The 27,984-nt window shown below is 40.8% G+C and overlaps 1 protein-coding gene across 1 annotated transcript in view; it reads right to left on the bottom strand.

Annotated features, from left to right (window-relative positions):
• Nucleotides 1–27,984, bottom strand: part of FAT3 (FAT atypical cadherin 3) — a 432,050-nt gene that overhangs the window by 136,182 nt on the left and 267,884 nt on the right. The window contains exon 4 of the mRNA XM_064441382.1: nucleotides 4,076–4,137. Within this exon, the coding sequence (XP_064297452.1) occupies nucleotides 4,076–4,137 (62 nt within the window). The remainder of the gene's footprint in view (nucleotides 1–4,075; nucleotides 4,138–27,984) is intronic.

The raw sequence follows: 27,984 nt of genomic DNA on the forward strand, positions 1-27,984 counted from the left end.
ACTTATTATATACCCTTATCAGAAGGATGAAGAGGTCATCTCCTGTTACAGATAATTTATCCCTCCAATCACAAAATTTCAAAGGCTGTTGCTAGAACTGTACACTGAAGCCTGTAACTCTTTCGGCTCATTCTTTTGCTAAATACAGGTCTTGCTCCAGCAATTCACAGAAAACGGAACTCCTCAGCAGTGGGTGCATTTTGTAGAGGCTTTCTGTGTTGGAGGCGTAAGTAACCCAGCATCTGCAACAGTGCATGCAGAAACCGCTCAGGGTGAGAAAGCATGCACTCAGATCCACTTCCCAGGGCTGAAGGCGCAAGTCAATGAACTGTACCCTGGATTCAACAACCCTCTCCTATCAAGCTGCACGTGTACACTGGAAAGCAGATGAGGAATTATTCATATTCTGGACATCTCAGAATCAGCTGACACAACACAAGGATGCGGACCCTACATGAAATGGTTTCATTTTTACACATCTTATTGGACCTCCATCACTCCAGCAGCTGTTTGCATAAAATCACATAGCAAAAGCACTAGTTTGTTAAGTTGTCAGACCAGAATTAGGAGGCATCTACAAAAATATGGGCAGAAAAACCAGCCAGACTATTTTATGTGTTTTTCCATAGCTCAAACTCCACTAATATTCTCTACTTCTAGCTTCTTCTTTTTAGTAAATTAGTATAATATCAGAGCAAATAGATTTAAGTGTTAACATAGAAATTATTAGAAGGCAACACATACCCAGAAGAAGAAGGAAGTAAAAGAAGGAAAGAAGAAGAGGATGATGTGTCCAATTATTGGAGGAGAATAAGGACAGATCACCTGAAACCTGCACCTCACTTCGAAATACGTTGCTATTTTCATTTTCTTGCAAAGCAAGCAGGTAACTCTCAGAATTACCTTTCTTGTTTCAGATGGATATTTAAATATTTCATCCGAACTACAGAATCTTTAAGAAAGTTGGTGAAATAGAACAAATGTTTTTGGCTTGCTTCATGTTAGGAAGTAATGTAATCGAGCGGTCATTTTCCTCCTATTTCAGGCAGAACCATTCCATTAGTAAAAATCCAGTAAAGCAAGAGACCATCCTGTATAAAATCCAGTGACATCCAATTTAAACCTAAGCAGAAAAGTTCTACCTGATAACAAGCACTGAATAAAACCTGCAGCCTTGCAAGACATTACAAATGTGTAAAAAAATAAAAGCCCTGAATTTGGGAGCTGGAAAAAAAGCTTAGCATTGACAATGCTACAATCAGTGAAAAACCTTGGAGAAAAAATCCTTTTTTCCTCCTCCCAAAAAGGCCCAAACAACCCTCCCCCCAACAACATCACAAAAAAATGCCCAAAAATCTCATTATAAAGGGGATTCCATTTCTGACTTCCTCATGCATCATTTAACGCAGGGTCTAGACACGTTTCTGCACTTTGGCACATACTCTTTGGTAAGTGCAAGTCCTGTGACAGCAGGCTCTGTACCATTAAAAAAGTCACGCAGACACAGGTCCATGCATCCAAAGAAGGTAATTAAAGGGGGAAGGAAGAAGAGATGCACAGCTGACCTGGGCTCAGAACTTACTTTGCAATACACTTCTTGTGTACTTACAAGGGGAGTCACTTAGATTCACCTTTCCTAAGCATGGCAGCCTTAAAAATACGCATCCAGTCCTCCGCTAGTAATTAAAGTTTCCTCCGATACAGCCAGGGACAGACAACTCCAGAAGAGCCACGCTAAGCCATCACAGGCGGCTGTCTGGAGACGAGCACCGGCACCACACACAAGTACAAAGACTAGCATCGGCCATCTTATTTCACTTCATTTTCCTAACAACTTTTGTGAAAGAGGTGGAAATACTGTTAGTAACGGAATTTGCTCAGTAAGTACTGGCTGGTATGGGTATAGTGTTCCTGTCAAATTCAGGTACAGAAAAGACAGGCTTGTTAAAAATAATTAAAAAGTTGTATCCAGAAAAGGTCTGTCAGTGCCTCACACACGCACTGGGCAAGGGGGAGCAAGGGTTGCCGGGTCAAGCACTAATCAGAGGCTTTCAAAGGGAGCCAAGTTTGCTCTCTTTTATACCAGACAGACTGCTGGAAGAAGGGTGTGAAATGAAGCCGGAAGGGAAATACTGTACTACTGGGAGACCGCGGTTGTCTCAGCAATTAAGGCCTCCCCAGGGGGTTAATTACACACAGAGACGGCCAGGCATTTTAGAAAAGGTATTCTGAGTGTGCCACAAGAATGAGCACAGCTTGGCCAGCCTGGCTCTGGATCCCCAGCAGCTTATTTGCTCTGATCCCCAGGAATGCGCCTCCCAAGAGGAGGCAATGGTCAATGTTTCATCAGCAGCTCAAAGGGCTGATTTGACCATCAGGGCCGTGTCCCCACCAGAGTCTGATTCCCTTTCCCGCACGCCGCTCCCAGGTGGGTTTTACATCAACGTGGCCCTCTCTCCACTTCTCCAGGACACCCCGCTCAGGTGTTTCTCTTCTCCGTAGCCTGCCCTCCACTTCACTCCCCATTCACAAGCCTTGGAGCACCCCATGACACCAATTTCCTTCTAGTGCATCTTCAGTCCTCAAAATCGTGCAGATGGTTATTTTTCCAAACAAGATTAAATTCAGAGGAAGGAATATATTAACTTGTATTGATGACTAAATCCTAATTCCTATAAGTAACTATTTTTTCTTTTTGCTATTAATAGTAAGACTTCCCCATCTGTATGGGAATCCTCTGGCAAATGTGAATTTGGCATGTTTCACTGAGGTCTCTGAGGCAAACACATAAATGCAAAAGAGACTTACAGACCTAAGATTCTCATCAATAGATATATTTCAAAATCAATGCCAATTTCATTCAGTTTGCAGTATTTTCTGACAGTATAAACTGGAAAGCTTGCAATTATTGGAACACACGATTACTTAACTAACTTTCCGACTTAATAAATCCTAAAAAGGGGAAAATCCTTTCATTTCCCTCCATTTATTTATGGCCTCGATTGTGTATGAATCTACAGTGAATTATCAAGAAAAAAACACCCAAACTTGTACAGTAATAAATTAACCCTTCTCTCCCATGTTCTGCACTAACTAAAATGATTTGGGATTTCTAACAAATAAAAATAACCATGGAATGTGCAAAAGTATATTTTACTACATTTTGCCGCCAGATAGTGATTGCATTGGGAACTACTTTGTCCAGATGTTTTTCAACTTGTATGGATTTCAGGAGAATTTCCTAAAATACATAGTAGGAATGATTCATTATGTGGGACAATATGCTTCCTTTTTACTTATACCAACAAGAATCAAGAACTCCTTATTTCACAAGTAGACAACAGAACAGAGTCAAGGATCTTCTACCCAGAGAAAAAAAAAAAAAAAAACCACAGCATGGCGTACCGCAATATGAAAGAAAGCACGTGGTAAAACCAGTAGTTTACAAGTATATCACTCCATATCCAACATACGTGAGCTACTTATGAAGTGAAACATTCACCTAAGGGTCAAGGGAATGGTTTAGACACTCTTTTTAGAGGACAATTTATAATTTGAAAATTGTCGTTGATAGTTCCAATAAGTAAAGCTAATAAATTATTCATTGATTCTGGTAATGCAGTGAATGTGAGCAAGGTCAAAGTTTGCTTTCATCCAAAAGAACAGTTTGTATGTCAGATCTGAGATCCAAAACTTTAAACATGTTTAACCTGAGAGACGGAAATTGTTGGCAGGGTTGGGGTAATTCCATCAATTTAAAAAAAAAAAAAAATTAAAAAATTTGCTCTGGATGTTCTAAACTTTTGTCACAAAATTTAAGGGCTACAATAAAAGATTTAACTGAAGCAGATTAGAGGTGGAAAACAAGTGTTGTGCATATCTGTTCAGATTTTCCCTGTGCTTGTGAATTGCAATATGTATTATTTCTTCCGTATAATCAGGCAACTCCCAGCTTTGTGTGAGACTGTCATGCACTGAGAGAAGGAAGAATACCTCTCTCCTGGAATGGCAAGAAGTGGTTTTAAACTACAAAAATCAGTTAACCTTTCAACATATATTTTCCACTTAATCTTACCTCCAAAAAATGCTCTGCTTGCTGTTCCCGATCCAATTTTCTTGATGTTGTTGTAATCAGACCTGTGAAAAAAAGGATGGTATTTGATTGTCAATATCCGTTGAAAAATATATGTCTCTGTCGACCAGAAGAAATAAATTCATTTTTCAAACACTCAAAGGGAAAAGATCTATTTGAAGCTATATCAGACACAGATTTCTTGACATCTGTCAAGCATTTTCTTTCTCAGTGCAGCCATTATGACTTTCTGACTAACAATGAATCTTTAAAGAAAAATGCTGTAAGAAAAGTAACTGAAAAAGTTAGCTGTGTATCTACAGTTAACATGCTACACTTATTACAGTGAATAAAAAACTTACTAAAGAATCACTATTTTTCTTATGATTAAGTGCTTCAATGAATCATTTGCATTTGACTGAAATCCTTCCGTAGAAAACCTCATTAAAAATTTCAGAGTTCTCAAACAATTAATGGGATAGAATGCTGATTACTTCCATGCCAAGAATACTTGACAAAGAAGGTTATTTCTGTAATAACTACTTGTATACATAATGATTTCCAAATGTAATCATTCTAATGCATTAAAGGTTTTGTACTACAATTTCATCAATTTGTTCCATGCTCAAATTGAGTCTTTAAAATAAAGTACCCTTTTACATGAGGATGATCAAGATATCTTTTTTTAAAGCAATGTACTTTCACAAATGATTAACCTCTTGTGTGATTTATACCAAGAAAAGAAAATGAAACACTTCTAAAATTCCCTCAAGAAGTGATGTGTATCTTCTATGAACATAGCTTAGTTTTTTTTTTTGTTCTCACTAGAGATTTAAAGGGCAGATTTGAGTTTTCCCTCATAGAAAACATTTCTTTGGATAGGAAAATGCATCATGTGCCTGTGCTGTAATAGTTTCTGATGAGCATAAAGGGACCAGCTTTTCCTAGAGATAAAGCTGTTTTTGGAGACAATGCCAGTGGACAAAGTCACTCTCAGGAATTCCTCATCTCTAAGATTACTAAGGAAGACAAGAAAATAAATACTCCTTGGATTACCTGTTACACTTATTTATTTAATCAAACCAGCCAAACATCTAAACACAAATCCATGATGATCCTCAATTCTTCAAAAAAACCCTGTCAGCAACATCTTACATCTACATAACACCTCCAGTCCCAGAAAGCTTCTACAGCTACAGCTCCTCATACACTGTCACCTTCTCCTTGGAGGAAACACTTTACCTATTTTGGTGAGAAGGGGTGAAATACTACTTGAAGTAATGGGATGAAATGAACAAAGGAAAAGTCCACTCTGCTTCCAGTATTTCAGACTCATTACAAGATATATTAGACCACAGAAACTGCATGCCAGGGGAGGTCACAGAAACCAGAGTGGATCATTGCAATTACATGGAAGAACCTGGTGCTCACAAAAGGCTGAAAAACCAAAACAACTGGTATTGCCTGCATCGAGCAATTTTAAGTATTCAAAACAGTTACACCATATGGGAGACATCTACTCACTGCATGAGTTTAAACAGACATGACAGCACAGACAACAAATTGGTGTCATTCACACAAGATCCCCCCACATCTAGAGAGGATACAAAGATACAGGGAAGAAATTCCTAATTATGAAAGAAGTTCAGCCCCAATAAATTGATAAAGTAGAAATTTCAAATTTGAAATATCCCTGTTCACCACATGCATGGTCACTATGGATATTTAGCAAGCACAATCTAACCATGGTAAGGAATATGCTCATTTTTATATAATCTTCCACTTGCTTTCTTCCTAATGTGCCACTATGATCTCCACCTACTTTCTTCTTCAACAAGAAATGTCTAGCTGCAAATTATACATCTCTGTCCCCGTCATCATCTTCAGGCAGATGAATTCACATTCCTTTTGAAGACCAAGAGCTAACATCTGAAACTGAGTATCACTAACTCTCAGAATAAATAGTATTTGTCTTTGGTTGGTAAAACTAAAACTACTACTACTACTACTACTGCTACTGCTCCTCCTCACAAAACTACTGTTATTACTAAAGGGTTTTGCGTTTTGCTTTTCCGTTTTTCAAAGTAGAGCCTTTTGGACTGCAATAATGGTCAGAGTGCCTTCAGACCTGCATTTCCTTCTAAAAGAGGTATATGAACATATGGCAAGTCTCTACAACAGAACTGCCTATATTTTAAATATATCAGATCTTAACAGATTTAGCACCCAGACTTAACAGCCGATCCTAAAGGGCAGGTAACCAGACCATCACTGTCAGTTCCGCAGACCTGATGATGTAGCATGGTCTAGCACAACTAGTTGTTTTTGCTTTAAAGAGAGCTCTACATACAACTGCCAGTTCTGAGCAGTTTCATTAGGCTATTATAATACACTATAGAAATAATTGGTCATTTGTGTGTGCAGTCATGGGGCCTGTAGTTTCCATTCCCGACCTCTGAGGAGGAACTCTCCCATCTGACACTTGGAGACATTGCAGTCTCCAGGCTGCTCACTTCCACATACATTCCTGAAGTCATGGATAGATCACACTACACAAGACTACTGTTTAAAATATGACTATATGTAGAATCAGGTCTCAACTACTTGATGTTATTATTTATTTAATTATGGTCACATATTAGTATGGATGTGAATCTGGTCCTTTCAGATGATAAAACTGTATTTCAAGGAATTCTGTTTAAGACCAATCATCAGAAATGAAAACAAGAAATATATTCCAGTTATGTCTAAGACTACCCACAGCTTTACCACTCCAGTCTCAAAGAAATTAATTTCATAGGTTTTATAAAAACCTTGCTGTATTCCTCTCTCCTGTACTAAGTACTCCATGCCACAGATACATAATAAGAGTAATATTTAGCAGGATGTAGAATTTTTGACATACAGGGACAACTGAGAGAAACTTGGCTTTGCGCAAGACAATATATCCCAGTTTTATATCTTCTTTAAGTGTATTGAATCATCATACTTTGTTACGGTGTAAAGGCATTATCTTAAGAAAATAACTCACAGAGAAAAATAAACCCAAAGAAATGATATTAGGCTGCACTGCTGGTTATGATATAAAATCACAAGGGGACAATGATATAAAATGACCCTTTCTTTTTTACCACCTTCAGTATGTGCCATAGCTCTTCTAGACACAGCCATTTGGACAACTGTCCAAAGCCAACTGGGAAATATAGCAGGTATTTCTCACAAAATAGTCAAAACCACTAACATTCTTCAAAAGTCATAGCACACCTCTCAAACAGTCTCTCTCAAATTTCCAGGGAAACATCATGGTCGTGCTAAGGGCAGGAGCTATTTATAACCGTGATGATTCTTTAAGAACATCCATGAAAGTAAAGAGGAAAACTGGATCAGATAGAAATCATATTTACAACAAAAACATCAGCTCACACGCAAGGTTATGTGATTCTGTTCCCAGCATTTCATATTTTTTCTTTGACTTCCTGAGTTAAAACACCTCTCTGTGCATCCTGACACATCTGTTCCTCAGGCTGTATAAATGAACTGTTTTGTGAAACTCCAAAACATTGCTTGACCCAATATTTCAGCTTAGAGATAACTATATGTTCTTCTATAACTTGCTTTTCTACAATACCTGTTCCTTTTGCTACTGTAGTACTTTTCCACCCTAATAAATTAACAGTTGTTGTTATTTTCTCGTTACAGAGTTTGGAAATGCTGGAAGGTGAATAAGCTCACCCCACAAAGCATGTCCCATTATACTGCAGGACACGGTGACAAGTCCCAGCTGGCACCAACTGGGGAACATCCTTCCAACCCCTCATTGTACACTGGATAGGATCATCATCCGCTCCTGCATCATTCCCCTCTGAAAGAAAACTCAGCATGTAGACAGAGAAGAAACAGCAGTGTCCTTCACCTCATCACCCTGTTATCTGGATGGGGAAAAAGGAGATTTGGGGTGGGCAACAAGGCAGACCTGCCTTACAGCTTAGGTGCAGCCATAATGACACAGAAGAGAGGACAGGCCCAACACTAAGAAATCCTGACACTTTAACCAACACATCAGCCTATACAACCATCAGCCAATGCGTCATCCTGGAAACTATTCACCAGTTATTAGGGCTCAGACGTGCGATCAAGGCATTTGGACAACACAGCACTGAGGCTTGGGATAACTCTTTAGGCACATCGCGCATGCAAAATGAAAAAAAGTTCAGTGAAAGAGATCAAAACACAATGAGTTACTTCGCATTTGCAAGGAATGAAGCATGCAGTTGCTAGAGCGCAAGTGAGGAAATGTAACTCATTAGCAAACGGTAACTTGATCATAGGTCTGATGTCTTAGAATTAATACCAGGTATGTGTGTGTGTGTGTGTGTGTGTGTGCCTGTGTCTGTGTCTGTGTCTGTGTCTGTATATAGATCATTGAAGATGACAAAAAATCAGGACTAGTTATGGATTCCACAAAATGACTACAGCTTTATAATTTTTTTTTTGGTAGAAAACTGCATCTTTATTAATAATAAAGTGAGCAAGCCTGAAAGAGGGAGCAGCAGCTTGTTGGTTCTGTTGTGTCAGCTTTGGTGTGCTTTGTTATTCAAAAGTGATACAAAGTTTTGTCTTAAAGTGAGTCTTTTGTGATATATTGTATTTTTCTGAACAGTAAATGTCTATATCCGAGGAATACTCAAAAGTACACATCGCTCTCTGATGAGATGCAGGTAATAGGTTCAATCCAGCGCAATTCTACTGCAATCAAAGAAGCTCTGTAAATTTATGCTAGCTAAGAACCTCTTTCATATGAATGTAATCTTTGCATTTTTATTTTTAGTCAAGAATACATGAAAAAGCACAGAAAATTATTAATTTATTTAACATAAACAAAGCAAGGCAAACAAATTTATATTCAAACATAATTTGAGGCCAACATCTTTTATTTCAAAAAGTCCAGTAACTATGTTGCATTTGAATATGTAAATTATTCCTTCCTTAGGAGGTTGTGATACTGCCACGCAATCCTATCGGAGCTCCAAAATTCAATTTCAATTCTGACATTTTTGCCAATATTTATCAAAGTTTGTTTTGTACACTACTGGAAATATAATTTATAGGATGGCCTAAAGCTAATAGACAGAGATGGTTATGTTTATGGGTTTGTAATTCTTAACTTGACAAGAAATGTGGAATAATATGCAAGCAAGGTGAGAATCTTGAGAAACATGGACAGAGTAAAAGCAAATAGCGACTTTCAAATCTCAGGTGAATTTGATGCTGATCAAAGTGAAGGTGACAACTGAAGATGGGAGAAATAATGTCAAAACTCCATAGCTCAAACTGTCATCTGAGGATGATGTATTTATTTGACAACCCTATTTTATTAATTCCATAAATTATCAGCCAGTCAGCCAGAGTAAACTATGCACATAAGCCTTAATTTATATGTTGGAAAAGTTAAGTGTTTCTTTGTTTTCTCAGCACTTTCTGTTCTGCAAAACTCAAAGCATTCACTACCTCTGTTCCTGTAGTCAGAAAGGGTGATGGCACCTGGACAGACGGGAACCTGCCTGCCAACTCTGCCTTCAATGCTTTAATTAGAGCAGCCAATTGCCAATTAGGATTTTCCACTGAATAATCCACGCTCTGCCTTCAGTTAGCTCTCTTGTTTCACAGAAGGGTCCTCACATAAATAAAACCTCTGCATGTCTGTGTGCTTAAGTTGATAGATCATGCTATATAAATGCATACATATATAGTGTCTATAGTAAAATATTTGAGCATGTATATGTATGTGTGCGACATTTTACATATACCTGATTAGGTGAACGTTAAAAATTATCCTAAAATATCTATATTTATAGAGGCATATTTAGTTCTGAGGATTACCAATGTTCATTCTTTCAATATAAATGCATTATTTGAAATATTTGTGTTAGGGACAAGTTAAGTCATGGATTTAGAGAGCCACAGAAGAAAAATTCACCAAGGGCTGTTAAATGCAAAGGCTATGGCAGAGGAAATTTCTAAGCGCTGAATAGCTTGAACAATAGTACACAGAGGGAAACACTGCTGTGGGTTTGCTTCTTATGATGCTTATTCTCTACACATCCAGATCAGCCCACGGCTGTAGGTGTGATAGTGAACTAAACTGACCTTTGGCTTAGAAGAAATTCACATATTTTTCAATACTATGGCACTTAGGGACCAAAAATCATTTTGCCACAGGCTATTTCTAACACAGATTGAAATTCCCTAATATGGCTATGAAGCCAAGGAGAGTTCAATACCCTTCTCCTTAGGAAATTAAATTATTTTCCATCAACCTGTGGACGGATAACCTTACCCGAGCTGTTTCCTGAAGTAATGCTTAAAAGATAACAGAATCTGGTATGGAAAGACAGCATGTTTTACAGTTGTCTCTGGAAATGCTGCAAATTTTACGGTATAAAGAATAAATTTTTTAAAAAGTGAAAATTTAAAGAACTCTTATTAATTTCTCATTTCCAAACTTTGTTTAGGTGAAATAGGAAAAAAGCATGAGACAGTAACAAGCAGGCTAAAGTAAAAGAAGCCCAATACATTCCTCTGTTTTAAGCCAAAGGCTGAGTGTCTTCATAGAGGTAGGAAGGTGAGTAGGAAAGCAACATCTTCCCCTTCCCTGGAAAAAGAGTAACAGGATGCAATTTTCTGCATTTTTTACTGTCCATTACTAAATAATCTTTTTTTTTTTTTTTTTCTGTTATGTATATTCATAAACCCCATGTCATTAAAAAAATACAAGTTTGGGATGGGTTAGAAGTATGACTAGGGATTTTGGGTTATTACGCAGGGTTTCATTGAAACCTCAGAATATACTGCCTGGCTGCAAGTCATAGCAGGACATGCTTTACACCCTCTCCACCCACAGTGTTAGGGTCTCTGGCCAGGACAGCCAGGCAGCACAGGACCACATATGTCAGGGCTTATACTTCACATTCACACAGAGATGGTCTGTATGGATTAGCCGAGGTCTTGTCTCAAAGCTTTCTAGTCTCTGGTTGCTGGGGGAAACTTTCTCCTCATTAAGATATCAATCCTCATCTTCAAAGAAAACAATTTTGAAACGGAAACAAGAATATAAAATTAGAGAGCTTTCTCGGCAGAGTTACTGTGCCCCACGAGATGCTCTGAACATCCTGCAACACTGACGCTTTCTCATCACAGTCCAAAGCAGATGCGGTTCCCAATCTCCCTTTCTCAACTACTGTAAGGAACAAGGATACAGAAAGGAAACCACATGAACATATCAAAGGAAACATTCTGTAGAGTTACCCTTGAAAGCTCTGCTTGGGGAGAAAAATGCCTTGGGATTATTTGCTGAAAATACAGGCCTTTTAACCCAACAAGTTAAACAGACAAAAGGAATAAGTAAAACAAACATGGCTTTTCCAAAAATGTTCCATAAATTCAGCGACTGGTTATACACACTGCTCGTTCACCAGAGCCCCTAGGCTGAATTTGCAGAAATTCATATGGGAATGTATGGGTTTACTGATGAGTTTACTACAAATCTCAAATATTTATTAACAGTACACACAAAGGTATGAACACAGCCTTTCCACACACATACTGAACACAGAAAAGACTACACAGCTGTTCAGAAATACAGCCATCAGGTGTCAACTGTCCCACTACCATTTGAAAGTACATTTAGGACTTCAGATGGAAAAAAAAAGGCAGCCACAATAAATAGCATTAGGATTTTCCGCCATATATTCAGGAAAGTAAAACCATCACCTATTCCTAACCACTGAAATGTCGAAATGAATAGCAATAACCAGGGTAATTTTATTACCCACAGGCAGTGAGAGGCATTGTAAACACTCTAACAGCACATTCATCTCCTGCAATAAATTAGGGATCGACAAAATGAAATTGAATTTCAAAGATAAATGATAGAAAACGATGTACATTTTACTTGGAGATGTAAACAAACATATCATTTTATATAATTACACATGTAAACCTGCAATTTAGAAAGACTGTATTCTGATCTAAATGAATGATACTTCATTGAACAACAACGACAACCCACCAGGCGAGCCAGTGCAATTATGTGGAGGACTGCTGCCTTATTGTTTTTCCTGAGGTGACAATGAGAGTGAAAAGACCTCTTTGAAACAAGCTAGGTATAAAAAATGATTGCTTTTAAAAACAGTTACGTTTTCTAATGTGTGGTTATGTCTGGAAAAAAAAAAAAAAAAAAAAAAGGAAAAGCTGAAGCAAAACCTTTTTATTCCACTTTGGTTGTCCCTTCTGTCTCTTGTTAGAGTTCCTACAGCTTATTGCTGAAAATATCAAAACTCTGCACAAAATGCACAGCAAACATTTACTTCAATGAAGAATTTGGATTATGCTTTCCTTTAAAGGCAGATTATAGCTTTTTCTGTTCCTAAAATCTGTTTAAAATGACAATATGGTGTGCCAGTCTGTTCAGCCTGGTGGAACAGGGGACTCAGAGGGACTCCCTTTCATCCCTTCAAAACTCATCCAGCGCAGTCCTCAGCAACTGCAGGCAAATTCATTACTCTCCTAAATATTTACCTCCATTTTAAAAGTGGGCAGGTTTGCTGTTCCCCATATTCCTCCTGGAAGGCTGTCTGGGAACACGACCGCATGGTTGAAAGCCACTGATTTCCAGACAGACTGTTTATGAGAAATCTGCACCTTCATTTTGGTCAGCTAAACAAGTCAAGCCCCTTTGGCTTCCTCTCACTTACAGATTTGCCATTGCTCTTCTTGAGCTGCAGGTCCAACCCTCGCCCCTCCTAAGTCTGATACATGGAGGCTGGACACTGCGCTCCAGATAACATCTACACAGCCTGGCTAAAGCAGCCTAACTACTGCCTCCAGTGGATGCACGTCTAGCAGAGAGCGGCAATCTTGTTATTAGTCCCCAAAATGCACTGTCTCATTTACTCTGCTAATGAATTTCTACTCTTTCAACCCTAAGGGATCCTTTATTTCCTCTTTTTTTCCCCAACCTCTCCTGTTTGGATGATGCCTGCTAACTCTGGATCATAGAAAACTCCCACTTTTGAAGCCAGCATCGTTGAAGAAACCACCAAAAAAGTTAATTTGTCTAGCCAGTACTTGAAATAACCTGTTAATGTGTGCCCTTCTGCATGCAAATTCCTCTTTCAAGACTCATTATTTTTACTTTATCTTTAGCCAGACCTATACGCACATACCAATTCGACTATTAATCTCCATGTCCTCACACCTCATAAATTCTGCGGTACAACCCTATCAACTGCATCACTGAAGTCCATGTAGATGGTACACAGAACATTCCTTAGAACATCATTTATCTTGTCAACGACATCAAGATAGGCTGAAACGATTACTTCTGGTAAACCCATGAGCACTTTTACCCCATCTGCTATTTATTTCCATGTTTTTAATTATACTGTCTTCCAAATATGTTTGAAAGCCTTGCAGATGACAGAGGTCAGACACAGTTCTGCGACAGCAAGGATTATGTCTTCACCCTGTCTTCCTGCTCTTTACCGCTGACATTTTATTTGTTATCTCCCAACTGTATGGTTCAAATCCCAGATTTGATAATACCCCTCAACGGTTACTTGCTACAGGAGTTCAATTTAAGGTGCCAGTTCTTTCACATTTCTGGAGTGGAGGTTATCAGAGTTATTCTTATTTGCTAAGAGAGTGATGGCAGTAAACTGGGTTTGGCCAGGAAGATGCCAAACCCCAAGTAGCTCTGGACAGCTGGACACAGTTTGAAAACTGTCCTGTGACAAACCACAGTCACGACCTGATTGTGGTCGCTTTGGACCATAAAATAATCCCAGGCATCTCAGTGAAGTGCCTGAACTCAGGTGAGATGAAGCTAGTGCTTGAACTGCAACCCCCAAAAGCCTCCCTCAAGAACAATCCCTCAGGGACAGGGCAGTGGAGCCACCATCAAACACACAGAGTCTACAATCCACAGCTGCAATTTTTAAATGAACAGACTGATAATACTCAAAGCGCCCAATCTGCTCTGGCTCCTCCAGAACAACTAAAGGACAATTTTTCCACAGTGTCATTGTAGCCTGAGTCATCTCTGAGGGCTGCAATGCTCTGAAACAACTGAGCAAATACCCTTGAGGGACTGCCATGCAGAGACTTAGTTCTCCTAAAACGCTTCACATGAAAGTTCACAGTTTGTGGGAAAAGAAGGTTTTCTAGTTCAAATCCTTTATTTAGGCTTAAATGAATACATAAGAATAGAAATAGCATTCATATCTTCTTTTGGTTTCTTCCCTTAGAAAATGCAGTGCTGCCTAAAAACGTAATTGTTAATACGATGCCTCAGCACAGTTTTAACATGCCCCTGAATTGCTTTCATTTTCAGGGAAAAATTACAGAAATCTATTTGGGTTATAATTAGCGTACAATTATTACTGACAGGAATAGCTATAAATATATATAACTGGTGGCTAGCTTAGTAACCAGCACAGATAATCATTATACAATTTTCTTTAATTTTTTTGTGCACAAAGGCCTCATAATTCTGCAAATGCGACAACTGAGCCTAACTAGATTCTGGTTATAATTTATGCTAATTAATTTCACTGTTTTCAAGAAAGAAGACTTATATAACATCCGCGGCAGGGGAAGGTGGTGCCACTTTCAGTGGAAAGGGGCTATACAAATACTCTGCACCTTGGGACTGAATACATCATGAATTCTTGTTCAATCTCTCTCTCTCTGGCATATTATGATGTAATAACAAAGGAAGGGAAAAAATAATAAAAACGTCTCCAATGTATGCTTTTGTCTAACATATGCATAGGTCACAGCATGATGAAGTCCTGGTATTTTCCCTTCTCAATTGCGGAGGAGGTGTGGAGGGTGTGCAGGGCACAGCTGTCACTTTTTCCTCCTAATCTAGACACCCTCATTACCTTTTAAAGAGGAGTGATTTTGCATTTTTCTACACACACCCTCAACGGAGTGCTGTTCTTGACAATAGGAAACAACCCAGCTTTTCTCCCAACTGTGCTCAAAAGAAAGGCGTTGATCCCTCATTACCAGCAATTGTCTCCAGCTCAGCAACGCCACAGCGCTGGGAGAGCGGCACCTTGTGCTAACTGCAGATTCCTCAGGCCAAGTCAATCTCATCTTCATCTCTAATAAAAAAAAATGATTCATCAGCGAGGTGACCTTCCTGATCCAGAGGCAGAACACTGAGCTGTGGAAAGAAACCTCATAGAAAAGATATATAGTCTTGTTTCATGACATGCAACTCACAGACAGACCTCAGCACTGTCAGGATCCGCTGCCCTTCCCAAGGTGGTGTCCTGCCTAAGAAATCATACTGAGACACCTCTGCTTGGTTCCCAGCTCACCCTCTGCCTTGGTCTGTAACCTTACATGAGATGTTTTATGTCTCCATGCTTCATTTTCCCCTTCCATAAAACTGGGATAATTGATATCTTTCTTTCTGAAGTGCCTTGTGATCTATAAAGGAAAAAATGACTTGTGTAAAGGTAAGATACATACTATTATTAACTAACAATCTCATAAAGCTGAGTCATAACAGCACTAAGCATTTTCCTAAATTTATTGTTAAGTAAGTAAAGAAAATAATTTCTTTAAAGACTGAAATGAATTCCTTTGCTTTCTAGGGTTTTCTGCTTTATTTTATTTTATCTTTTTTTTTTTAAATTTCTTTATGCAGGGATTTATTTAAATTGTTATCAATAGAAAAAATACAGTATAAGCTCTGACTCCCCACTTCAGTGGGTCAGCACATAACAAACGGCAAAAATGCGCAGTAAAGCTAGAACCAGAGCAGTATCTGCTTTTCTCTGCAAAGCCAGTCCAGTACCTCAGACTTGCCAACAGCTGTCAGAGCAGAGGAGCAACAGAGTGGGTCCTGGGTACCAATAAATCTTTGGATGAGGAAAAGGAGCTGAATCAATTATTTGCAAAAAGCGCTGTCTTGCTTTGACACCAACTGACAGGTGGGATCCTCAGGGGGAGCTCTTTCCACAAGCACAGTAGATGGATTGGAGAGAGGGCAAGCAGACCCCATGTTCAGTTGCTCAGTCAGGGGTCTCAGCAGCACCCTAAGCACCATACCTGCTGGCTGCTTTTAGATGATGGCACTGATTTATTTATTACTCCTAGAGTTACTGGCGAAGAACCCGAAGGGATGAGGATAAGAATATAGAGGGGATGGAGGATTGAGGAGATGTACATTGGAGGAGGCTGTGAACGTGCATCAATCCCAGGAGAGAAGAGGTTGAAAGCAGCGTGCGTGTTAAGCAAATCTTTGCCACCAATGGGGCTGATGACAGAGGAGCAAGGGCTGGCCATCACCTAATGAATGAGGATGGAGACCCGCTACTACAAGGACTGCTTTTGGGACAGAAGATGCAGGAGCATCTAGGGGCTGTGGCAAGCTGCTGCTGGAGGTGCTGGAGCTGTAAGGACAAATACCACCACTTGTTTTTACTTTGTCCTGCCTGAAGCCCAACACTGCTGTTTTGATCCATCACTGCTGATATACTCCCTCTCCTGTTTCATCTTCTTTCTACTTCATACCTTCTTCTTCCAACCCCTGGTTAGTGCGCAGGTCCCCATATTCTACTTCTTGACCCTCTGAAGGCCCCGGATGATGATGTTCACCTACCTGAAAGAGGAATCTGTGTGCCTCGATCCAGCTCTTACCTGCAATTCTTTCCTGCCACAAAAATGGGGCTCTGAGGTCCTCCCAGACCTGCATGGCAGAACTATGAGCCCAAGGAGAAATTGAAGCTACTCCTCTATTCCTTCCTTAGTTGTCCCAACTGAGTAAATCAAGTGTCCTTAGCTACCTCCCTCTTGTTCAGATCCCTGTCAGAAATATGAAGATGGATATGGATGAAACAGGAAATGTTTGTGTGTGAAAGCACCAGAACAAAAACCAGTCACATTTATAAGAATGGCCCATATTGATAAACCAAGGAAATGATGGACAGCAGTCAAACAGGTTAACTCTGGGGAATGTGCTGTTTACATCTGGGCAGAGGGTCTGATAAGGTCCCAGCAATGACAAATTGTCAGTAGAAGACCTGTGGTCTGGTAACAGGAGGAGGGCAACAAGTTTACAGCATGTCACATATTCTATCATCCTCAGAGAAAGGCAGATAGCCCTAAAGATATCCATAATGAGGAGATGAAGAAAGCAAGCAATGATTTAGAGACAGAAGTAAGCAAGATTATGATGGAAAGATAACTGTTGATTCCTAAATGTTTTGAGAGACCTGTCCAAAAGCCAGTTTCTTTTCAGTCAAGAAGAATGCAAGAGACACAGTGAGGACTTCGGTTTCCCATGAGTCATCTGGACTACAGCACTTGGAAACACATTCCTTGGTGTGTAGGGTATGAGTGTAAGTAAAACCAACTTACAGAGCAAGTTAAATAAAATAAAATGCCCTTCTCCCTTCACAAGGTCTCACACTGAGTTTTGTTACACTAAACTGTGACACTCATATTTCAGCTAGTCTTAATCTAGGTGACTTCTCAGTAAAATGGATGCCACATTGACCCATCCTGCTGACACAAGCTGATGACAACCGTGAGGATAACACACACACCCATTGTGAAACCTATTCTGTGCTAACCTATCATGGCTCAAAAGCTGGTTGTTATTGCACTATTGGATACAAAGGCTCTGAAGCAGAGTGGGATGCTTGGTGTGCTCATTTGCATCTCATTACCCAGCATGCTTTTCCTCCTCAGAGCTATTTTCATAGTGACATTGTTGTCCGAGCCCTGGGAACAAGTGGAAAGATTTGGTGACTTTGGATTCATGCAGTTCTTTTCTACTTGCTTTGCTCCCCCTTTATAATGAAAGGCTTTGCAAAGTGGTGAAAATGAATCAATTTTCCATTTTTAGGGCTGTATGGGTGGGGTTTGTTTTTTCAGTAGTGTAAGCTATCAGAATAACAAATGAGATTACAGAAATGTGAGCCTAATATTCCTCCCTACGAGGTGCTCAAGCATGAAGGTTTTGATTGGAGGGTAAGAAATGAGATTTAACTTTCTTCTGATTTAAGTTTCATTGGAACAAAGAACCTATTCCAGCAAAACGTGATTGCAAGCTCATTATTCAGTGAAGGGCAAATATCTTCAATCGCAATCCAGTAAGATCAGCAGCTTTCCCTGTGTGTTACAAGCCTCAACGAAGAGAACTGAACATACTGGCTTCTGTCATTGTCTACATCTAAGACTGTGATGATTTCACCCTGTCCAATTCATTTCAAAAGCTGTAGCTTCCAATTAGAAGTATAAGTTGTCAGCCAGAATAAGTGTCTATCATTTGAGCCAGAGCAGTTTTGGTTTCTGGCAGTTTTACTGCATCAAAGGGTTGATTTACAGATCAGTTACAATTTTTTTATTCAGTACTAAAGGGAATAAAACAGGCTCCGACACAGGACTCAAACCAACATTAAGTTACTGAAGTTTTCCATAGTTTTTGATATGTTTTATCAAGTTGGAAATAAAACTTCATTCCTCAATGACTTTATAGTTTTCAACAGGCACTTAAGAAAAAAAAAATAAAATCCAGGAAAATATAAGAAACTCAACATCGTGTTCTTTAACAACATCTAGCATACAAAGATTACATTGTACTTCATAAATGTCAATGAATTCAGCACCAAAAGCCTGTGTGAGGTATGAGATTAACTCCTCCACGGGTTAAACAGATTTTTCCCATTTTACAGACAGGGAATCTTAGCTATAAAAAGAAAACTACATGTTGAAGACTGGTGCAAACCATAGCAGCAGCACATTTAAAACATTATCTCTCAGGTTTGCATTTTAAGAATGTGAGCAATTTAGAGACTCCTTCTTGGGATGAAAAATGGGTAAATATGGGTAAAAATCTTGTACAAGTACATGACAGAAAGTCTCAGAGCAAGGAGAAACCATGAGCTTCTGGGGTCTTAAGGCTAAGACTCAGTACCTCCTTAAAACATGCAGAGCATTTGCTCCTTGGGCTTCACGTGGCAGGAGGATGACTGGCATTTCACAGCAGGATCCTGTGATGATGCTTTTGAGTGTTTATGCTGTATAACCCTTGATGAATCAATTAGGCATTCTCATGCACCCAAATTATTAATATTACTAGTGGTTTTTACAGCAGTAACACAGCTCTAGATCTAGCAACTGGTTCTGCACGATCCAAAAGAATCAGGTTATACCTGCTGTAGGTACCTGGGATGTGGTTGGTGAATGTAAAAAGAGCCAGAGACAAAAGGCAAATGGATTAGTTAAAATATTTTAAGATGGAGGAAATCACTCTCAGCTTCTTTAAAGCCCAAGTCTATCCAGCTTCACTGAGCTCAGAGCCAGTGTGTTGGGGTATCACAGAGACAGCAGAGGCTGGAGAATGCTCGGCAGCCGGGACAGGGCTCTGGTAGAGCCAGGTTAGGCACAGACCTAATCACATGAGCAACAAACCACAATTTCCAAACAGGCCATGATATCTGGTAAGATCAGCACAGAGCTGAGCGCACTGCTGGAGCACCTGGACAGTCCTGGTAGCTACCGCGCAGAGTGGAGATGGTGGTGCAAAGCCAGGGATGCACAAAGAGCTACAGCAGCCATTTCTCTTCCAGAGGCAATGCTTGTATGAACAGGCAGAAACGAAGTGAGGCAGCAACAGTGCAAAGTAACAAGATAATGAACAACAGTTCATTAAAAAGTGAAATGAGCAATAGTTTGTTAAAGTTCACAATGACACCCTATGCCCCAAAATAATTTTGCTTTGTCACTCAAAGGAAGGAAGAAAAAGAAGTAAGATTAAATGCATTTTTAGTACATGGATCTTTCCAAGAGTCAGTAAGTATTCCCTCAGCCACACCACCAAAAGCCATCTGAAAGCCAAGGGTTAGCGCAGGTGCCACGGACCAGAACAGGACCCTGGTTAACAAGTACAGGTAAGACTTACTGTACTCACCTGCATCCTACCTGGATGATAAACCCTCTTGTACAGTCAAAGGAGAGAAGCAGGCACTTCTTAAGCATGATTTATATAGTTTCTTTTAGATATCAAAGCTATGAGGAGATAAAATGCAGTTTAGGGATGTCTCACTCCAGTCACTATACAGGCAGTTTCCAAAACTAGCTCAGGTTCAGAAGGCTACAGAGTTTGGTAAGGGGAATCCCACCTTCTGTGTCCTTAGAAATAAAACCCAGTAGGCAGACAAGGGAGGCAGGACGGGACTGTCTCTTCCCTCAGGTCCTTCCCAATTTGGGGCTGTCAGCATGGCCTTATGGCATAAATTAGAGCAGCCCCAGAAACTGACTGGGAGCTGTGAAGCAGCTCTGAATCCCTTATTTTAGGCTACGTCACTTTCCTTCCTGTCATTGATATTTCTCTGGGAATCTCTGCAGGCTGGCCCCTTTCCACGTCTCTGTGCGAGGGACCTCTCCTGTCCTGCGGCTCATCCTCTGGCCATTGGAGTTCAAGGAGGGAGGCAGCACCTGTGACCCCTGTTTCTGCTGCTGAGATAAATTCAACTTTCCATTCAATTTTTATTTCTAGGTCAAGACAAGAATGATGGATTAAAAACAAAAACAGCTGAGCGTTCAGTCTGGAAGCTGCTGCAGCACTGCGCTTCCAGCCTGCCGGACCACAGACAGCCTACTGCCTCCAACTATGCCAGTTATTGATTTTCGTACCAAAACATTTACTCTGGCACAACCCCCAGTGAGTGCAATTATAGGGGTATAAAGGTGCTTTATACTAGCATAGATTATGAGATAAACAAGCTCATTTATACCGCCGTAACTGCATTCACTTCAGGGTATTTGTACTGCTTTAATGAAACCAGTGTAGTTAAAGCAATACAACTTGTGTCTACAGACAAGACCTCAGCCTAACGGTAATTAACACAGACATTTCCAGCCACCCTGAGCAGCTGAGGTTTACGTTAGAAATAGCAACTGACCCATAACAATTTGCAACAGCATCAGAAACCTCTATAAAACAGCTCCACCTTCAATTGCTTTTGCCACATTTGCAGGAAGGATGTTTATTATGCCCCTTTTAGCGAGAGGCCCCAAGAGCTAAAAGTTGCTTATGGCCACTTTTCTCTTGCGTCTGGACAGCAAAACAAAAAAAATAATCAATTCAGCCACTGACATTTTGCTGTGAAAGAGCTAAGCCAGCACAAAAACGCTGATAAAAGTGGCGGTTAACCCTGTGCTACCCTTATTGTTCTTTATTCACCAGCACCGAGTGCTCAAGCAGCCTGTGGAGAAGGGGTTTTGCCATCTGTTGCTAGGGCTGACATCACCCCTGTTTGCTCAAGCATCGCTTCTCTGGGCTGTGTTTGCATCATTAATCAGCACTGGCCCTGTGCTGGCCCATTCAGCAGGGCCATGGCTGTCAGCTCTTGAGCACCTCGCTGCAAAAGGGACCTGCCAAAGTGCTTGGCCTCACTTGGGAGAGGTTTGGATATACATCAAGATTACTTTGGATGGAGTATTTGTCAACTTGTCCTGGGAGAAATTGCATTCTGCACGGTAGGTAACTTGACAAAGGGAGAAAAAACAACCCCAGAAAACCACCCCCTTCTCCCATAAGTACCCTCCATGGGTTAAACTTAACTCCAAACCACAGAAAACCAGACCGGGCTTTCTGCTGAGACTGGATTTGCCAAGAGGCTGCTGAACCCATCAATGCGATAATGGATACACATTTTACTTAGCTGGATACATCTCTTTATCTCCTTTCACTGAATAATATTAGAAGAATCTCATGGGAAACTACAAGAAATTCCTTGTCCAGAAAAAAATGAGATTTAATAAAAAAATGGGCTTCCAGTGCAGACAGGTGGGAATACTGTTGTTGGACAGCCAGGGACCTGAGGCACAAAGGAGCTTAGAGACTTGCTCAAGGTCAAACATATAGATATGCATGAGCAAGGAGAGACCGAAGCGCTGCCTACAAATACTGCAACAGGACAGACACTAACTAGACACACAGACTCCTCATTTCCAACCACTTTCTATTTTCCCAAATGTCTGGGCAGGTCATTCATCATTAGGATAGATAAAGGGCATTTCTTGTTTAAAATATATATGGCATCAATATGGAAAATGCTTAACAAAACCTCACACATATTGAACGGGTTTCCAGAACTATGCAGAATTTCCATTTGGAGGTGTTGTGTTTTTTCCTTAGGGATGAAGAGGGGAATAGAAATACAGCTTTCTTTTGTGGGAAGCAGATCTGTAATTGAAAAATCAGTAATTCTCTACATGTGAAATATCACATGGGACTCATCTTGAGAATAAGACACCTAAATTTAGGTGTCTGCTTGTGATGTACAGAGCTCATCAGTACATGTTCAATTCAACTGCCTACGCATGAGAATCCAGGGCTTTGGGTACTTCTCCTGGCCACCAGCCACCACACTGGAGAGATGTGGCTCTCCTGCAGGTCCTGCAGATGCCCCAGGTATCCCAGAACTTCTCATTTAGTACTCCATGCCCATGTCTGGAGTGATTTTCTCCCAGTCTGAGGGAGAAAAAGAAAATGCGCCTTTGCCTGTACATTCCTGCAACGTGACGAGGGGGACAAAACAATTGAGGTTCCTACTTTCAGTGACCTTAATTTTATTTTCATCTTATATGACCTGTTTTCCAGACCCTACCTAACATCAAGCTGTGCTAATTAATACCTTCCTATACTGCTCAGCACCAGTGACAGCCTCCCTCACAAGTGTTTTTGACAAAATTGGGCATCAAATGAAGTGCTTTTCTCACTGAATCTCAGCTTTCTAACAGTTGTGTTTTCTTGTGAAAAAAACCACACCTCTTACAGTGTTTTTAATTTCCATATTTTTCTCTATAATTAGGAGTTTAGATTTGAGGTTCCCACTGTGCTGTCCAATAGTCTCTCTTCATGCTTTGATACAGTCCAAGTCCAAGCCCTTGTATCCCAGAATCCCAATGGGACAAAAACTGCTGCTCAGAGGAAGCTGTCTGTGTGGGTTGCCCAGCCCAGAGGACGGGGAGCTCTAGACAAGGACTGCTATTCTCAAAGGACCAAAGAAGGTTTTTAAATTTTGATTTTCCACCCCCCAAAAATCAAATTTGTATATGGCATTTTGTTTAATGGGGGAAAAAGCCCCCACACCCTCAGGCTCTCCTGTTCTTTATACAGTGATATATAACTTTGAGGCATGTCACCAACTGAAAATCCTTCTTGCAGAGAGGGTTTCCTGACTGATATATATTCAGTTTCTGTACCACCGTCATCTCCTGACTGTACAATGTGTCCAATTTGGAAGGACTAAGGAGCTGAGTTAGATCCCAAGTAGCCCTTGAATGAGTGGGTGCTCAGGGCTGCAAGTAGATATATTAATTTTCCTGCCCTTCTCAATACGTAGCCACTGGCAACACCAGCTCCTGAGCAGGAACTGCTCACTTTTTCCCTGCCCTGCTACCCCAAGGGAAGAGGCAAAGGGTTGGCTTCGGACAGGGGTCCGCAAGATGCACCAGCCACAGGAGATAATGTGTCTCCATTCTTGCTCCACACTGCCCCTTCCACAGGAATCATACCACAAGAGCATACAGCCTTAAATGAAGTTGTTTGATAGCTCTGTAGTAAAACATCTTCTAACTGGGAAAAAAACCTCTACATTTCCAGTAATTTTATGTGAGCTACACCACGGCAGCACCACGCTGTTGAAAGAATAGGATTAATATTTCAACTGATATGATGCCAAACACCACATAGGATGAAAGTCAACTTCTCTAGTTTTGGCTAAGTAAACCTGGGTGTCCTGTCTAAGCCTGTAATCTAGGTTTCTGCTGTAAGAGGCATAGGAGGGGCTGCTTGCAGGCGGGACCACCACTCTCTCCCCACTACCTACAGATGAGTCGGCATGCCCGGCTTAACACAGACACCTAACCCTGAAACAGTGACATTAAATAAGATTAATCCCATCCTTCATGGCCAGCAGCACCACCACATAAGCTGTCCTCACCGCTCCCTGATCTTCTCCCCTCTCTCCCCTTGCCCATTCAGATATATTCAGCAGGTCCCTGGGCAGCAGCACACTGGTATTCAGAAGTCTTGGTTTCTTTTGGCAATTTAGTCCCGAGGGTTAGCTGTTTATATGGGAAGACTTAATGAGTACAGTTACTTGTGTGAAAACAGAAGCATCTGTGGTTGTGATTATGGCTAAATTCAGCCTGCAACCTCAGCTGTCAATATTTTATTATCTTTTAAAATTATAATAAAATTAAATCACATCCCCTAATTATAAAGGGACTATTTTGAGAAGTCTGAAAAAGGTGACCTGCACCTTTCGGGCAGCAGCAGGCTTGCTGTGTGACCTTCCTGTCACCCTAACCATAACGAAGCAGAAATAATTGGGAAATTCCCTCCAATGTCACCTCTCAGATTGTGCTTGCCACTTCTCAAGGCTGTCATCACGCTGCCGCCTGCTCACAGTAATCGCTGCTGGCACAGGACGTACTCATACCACGCTGCATTATTAGCAAGCTGTCAGACACCAGCGACGCAGAGCCCCAGTGCCAACACAGAGAGTTATAGGGGTAATAACGTTGTTTGTTAGGTAAAAATAACTGAACTTTCAGAGTGAAGCCCTCCCACCCCCCAAAAAAAAAAAAAAAATCACAAAAACCCAAACCATAGCCTTTGGTTAAATGCTATTTTATTTCTTTCCCCATGCCAAGCTCAGGAATGGGTTTATGAGGTGGATACAAGCTGATGTTGAAAAGCAGTAATTTATTTGCAGAGTTCTTTCTGCAAGCCTACACAGGTTGCCAGGGGGGATTACTTGCTATGTTTTAATTGCTTTTTATAGGCTGGATAGTGCCTGTAAGCCGAGCCCTGAGTAAGGACTTAAACACAACCTGCACCCCAAGGATCTCCAGGAGGCACCATGGCTCAGGCACATACTCCTGAGTCCTGCTTACCCCCACACTGCCCCATCATGTCCCGGAGGCAGTCACCCACCACAGACCCTTGGCAGTAACACAGCCTGGTACAGCTCCCTCTGCCCCATCTCCCTGGAGAGTCTGGAGGCAGGAGGAGAAGCCGCCCGCACAGTCCCCATCCACCCGCTCCCAGCACGGGGACAGATGTGGGCAGTGACCCCCTGCACACCCAGGCCCGTACTTTGAGCAGCCGGCAAAGGAGGTGGGGATTCACACTCGCCTGTAAAAATTATCCATCAGAAGTCAAAGTCCAGCTGTCAAACAGTTCATTCCTTTATACCATCTTCCCCTACATAAGGAACAGCCTCTCGGTTCAGTTTTCAACCTAACACCTCATTCAAATCTCTCCTGAAGCCCATAAAAAAATCTGTGAAAGGCAGTAAATGTTTCAAGAACAACTCCATGTTACTTCCCTCTTGCCAACTTCCCAGCATATCCTTTCCTCTGCTTCTGCTGTTTCTGTTGTAAACCCAGGATACAGGAACATCATCAATTTGCAGCAACGATGATTGTTCCAGTATTACAAAGACAACAGGATAATAAAACAATTTATGAGTAAGTTGAATCACTTAACACCTGACCTCCTCTCTGTGCTGATGAAATCAATAGCTAAAATTTCCCCTTCTACAACAACTGTAGCTTAGGAGTCTGGTTACTGTACTTCATTGCACAGTGCCTGCATCATTGCTTGTGTGTGGAGCGCAGGGCACTTAGCATGGGACGGCGTCTTTCCAAAGGATATGCACTATATTAAATGGAAATAAAATATGGCGATATATTTCCTAACCTCTCCAAACGACCAAATGTAAGATTCATTTACAGACACGTCTTCAGAAACTGGACAAAATCTGTGTCACTTACAGCAACAACTGAGAAATATACTTCTGGAACATTTATTTCTTGCTTATACAAATGGTTAATACTTGATTTGGAAGTGGCATTTTAGCCATCACCATTTTTTAAACTGGCACTTAGGAGAACGGTTTCACATATGACCATCCTGATATTGAAGACCTATTTTATGGAAATGGGCAAAGCTTGGGTAGATGCTGGACCCATAAGAGACAAATGATAATTCCTCTCCCCAAAACATCTCTGAGAAAGAAGATAGTGAACAGTATACTGGACTTACATGAGCCAAACTTTCATCTGAGTTTTGGTTCTGCCATATCAACTCATTACCTAGGTGGCAAAGGGATAAATGATCAGTCATCTGTGCCTGTTTTGTCAAATCTTGTCATGTTTCTTAGCATGGGAGTAAGACTTGATGTGCTGATGAGGTTTCTACCTTCACAAATCAGAGCCAATGACCAAGAAGAGTGATCACCAATAACCGTGGCTTGCATCGGCTGTGCTGCACAGGGCTCCATTCTCTTCCATACCCACGCAAAGTCCACATAAACATCTAGGTCAAGTTATTGCCAGAAAATAGAAAAGACCACAGCCTTGAATGGCAGTGCTGCATCAGCATGTTGACATTGTCTCCCTCCGAGCCAGCTTGCCAAGTAAACAAATCTGTACCTGAAGGAACTGTAGGTAACTGAAGTTAAGGCTCAGCAGGTCAACTTGAATTATTATGTTCTTAGGCATGAAGGACAAAGCCATATTTCAATAACTACTTCTAATTTTCACAGGTAATAATTTGGGGTGCTACAAAGGGAGGTACCTTAAAGAAGTCAGGCGATTAGAAGACTGAAGAACAGCATCTTCTGAAATCAGATCCCTGTTCATTGTTGCATTTTGGGAGCCCCTAAACTGAAGTAAATATTCCATAACGAACTATTTTCATACTCAGTCTGAATTTAACTAATGACTTTAAAATAAGGATAGCTAATACTTGTGTGTTTAAATTTGGCACATAGGCATAACTCGTAGGACTCAGTCCTGTCTGTTAAATTCCTCTTTTCATGCTGAGGGAGGGTACAGATTTTACCAGATATGGATGTTCCCCACATTGATCGCTGAATGTAAGTTTGTGCTCTTTGTCTCTTGCTTCGCAACCACATGGTGACATCTCTGGCTACTGATCAAAGCCCACAGGGGAGGAACTATGTGAACCTGGAAGACATCCACTACAGAAGAGCAAGCTTACTGCTAGAGCCACTTCTTCACACCTGGTGCTTGTGACTCCAGCTGCAAGAGGTCCAGGCAAGAGTGTCCACCTCTGCAGGCAATGAAAAACTGGAAGGAAATCCACAGGTGACAGAGGAAGAGGAGACACAGAAGTTGAAAGCTCCTGAGTTATCTTTATGGACATTGAGGCAATATGAGAGTCTGGTTGCTGCTCTTTAGATAACCTGGGAAGCACGTAAAATGGGACAGAGTGGGGCAGAACAGCTATGACTATTGCTCCTCTTTGGGTAGAAAAGAGGGAGAACACAGACAAGAAAAATATGAACGCTCCTGCACAGACATATGTATAGCTGGTGTAATAACAGAGCTCTGAGGCTACAACCTTTATAGGCCTTTCAGGGAACATATTAGGCTTCTTTGCTGAACAAAGATGGGAGGAGAGAAAGGAGAAGCAATGGTGAGAGTGGCCTTTCCACACAAGGCAGATGATGGATCAGATAGACTTGTCTAACTCTCCTATTAAGAAAATTTTACAAGCATCTGTACCTGATACACCTGTCAGAACATGATGGGTCCTGTTAGCCACTGCATCAGTTTCTCCTTCGCTTGGGTAGCTCCAAGAAGTAATCAAAGCTACTGTCAAAGAGAAGCCATCATTTAAATTTTGGGATCAAGCACATCTTTTCTCAGTAGTTTCACGGGCACCCTGTTCAGTGCCTGTTTGCAAACGAGATGATATTTTCTCAGCATAAGTTTATCTGAGATCTACACTTCTGCTTACCCATCTGGTCTTATGAGATAATTCTTGGGCATCTTTTGTTCTCCTT

Source organism: Phalacrocorax carbo, chromosome 1 (assembly GCF_963921805.1).
Source record: "Phalacrocorax carbo chromosome 1, bPhaCar2.1, whole genome shotgun sequence".
NCBI classification, from domain to species: domain Eukaryota; kingdom Metazoa; phylum Chordata; class Aves; order Suliformes; family Phalacrocoracidae; genus Phalacrocorax; species Phalacrocorax carbo.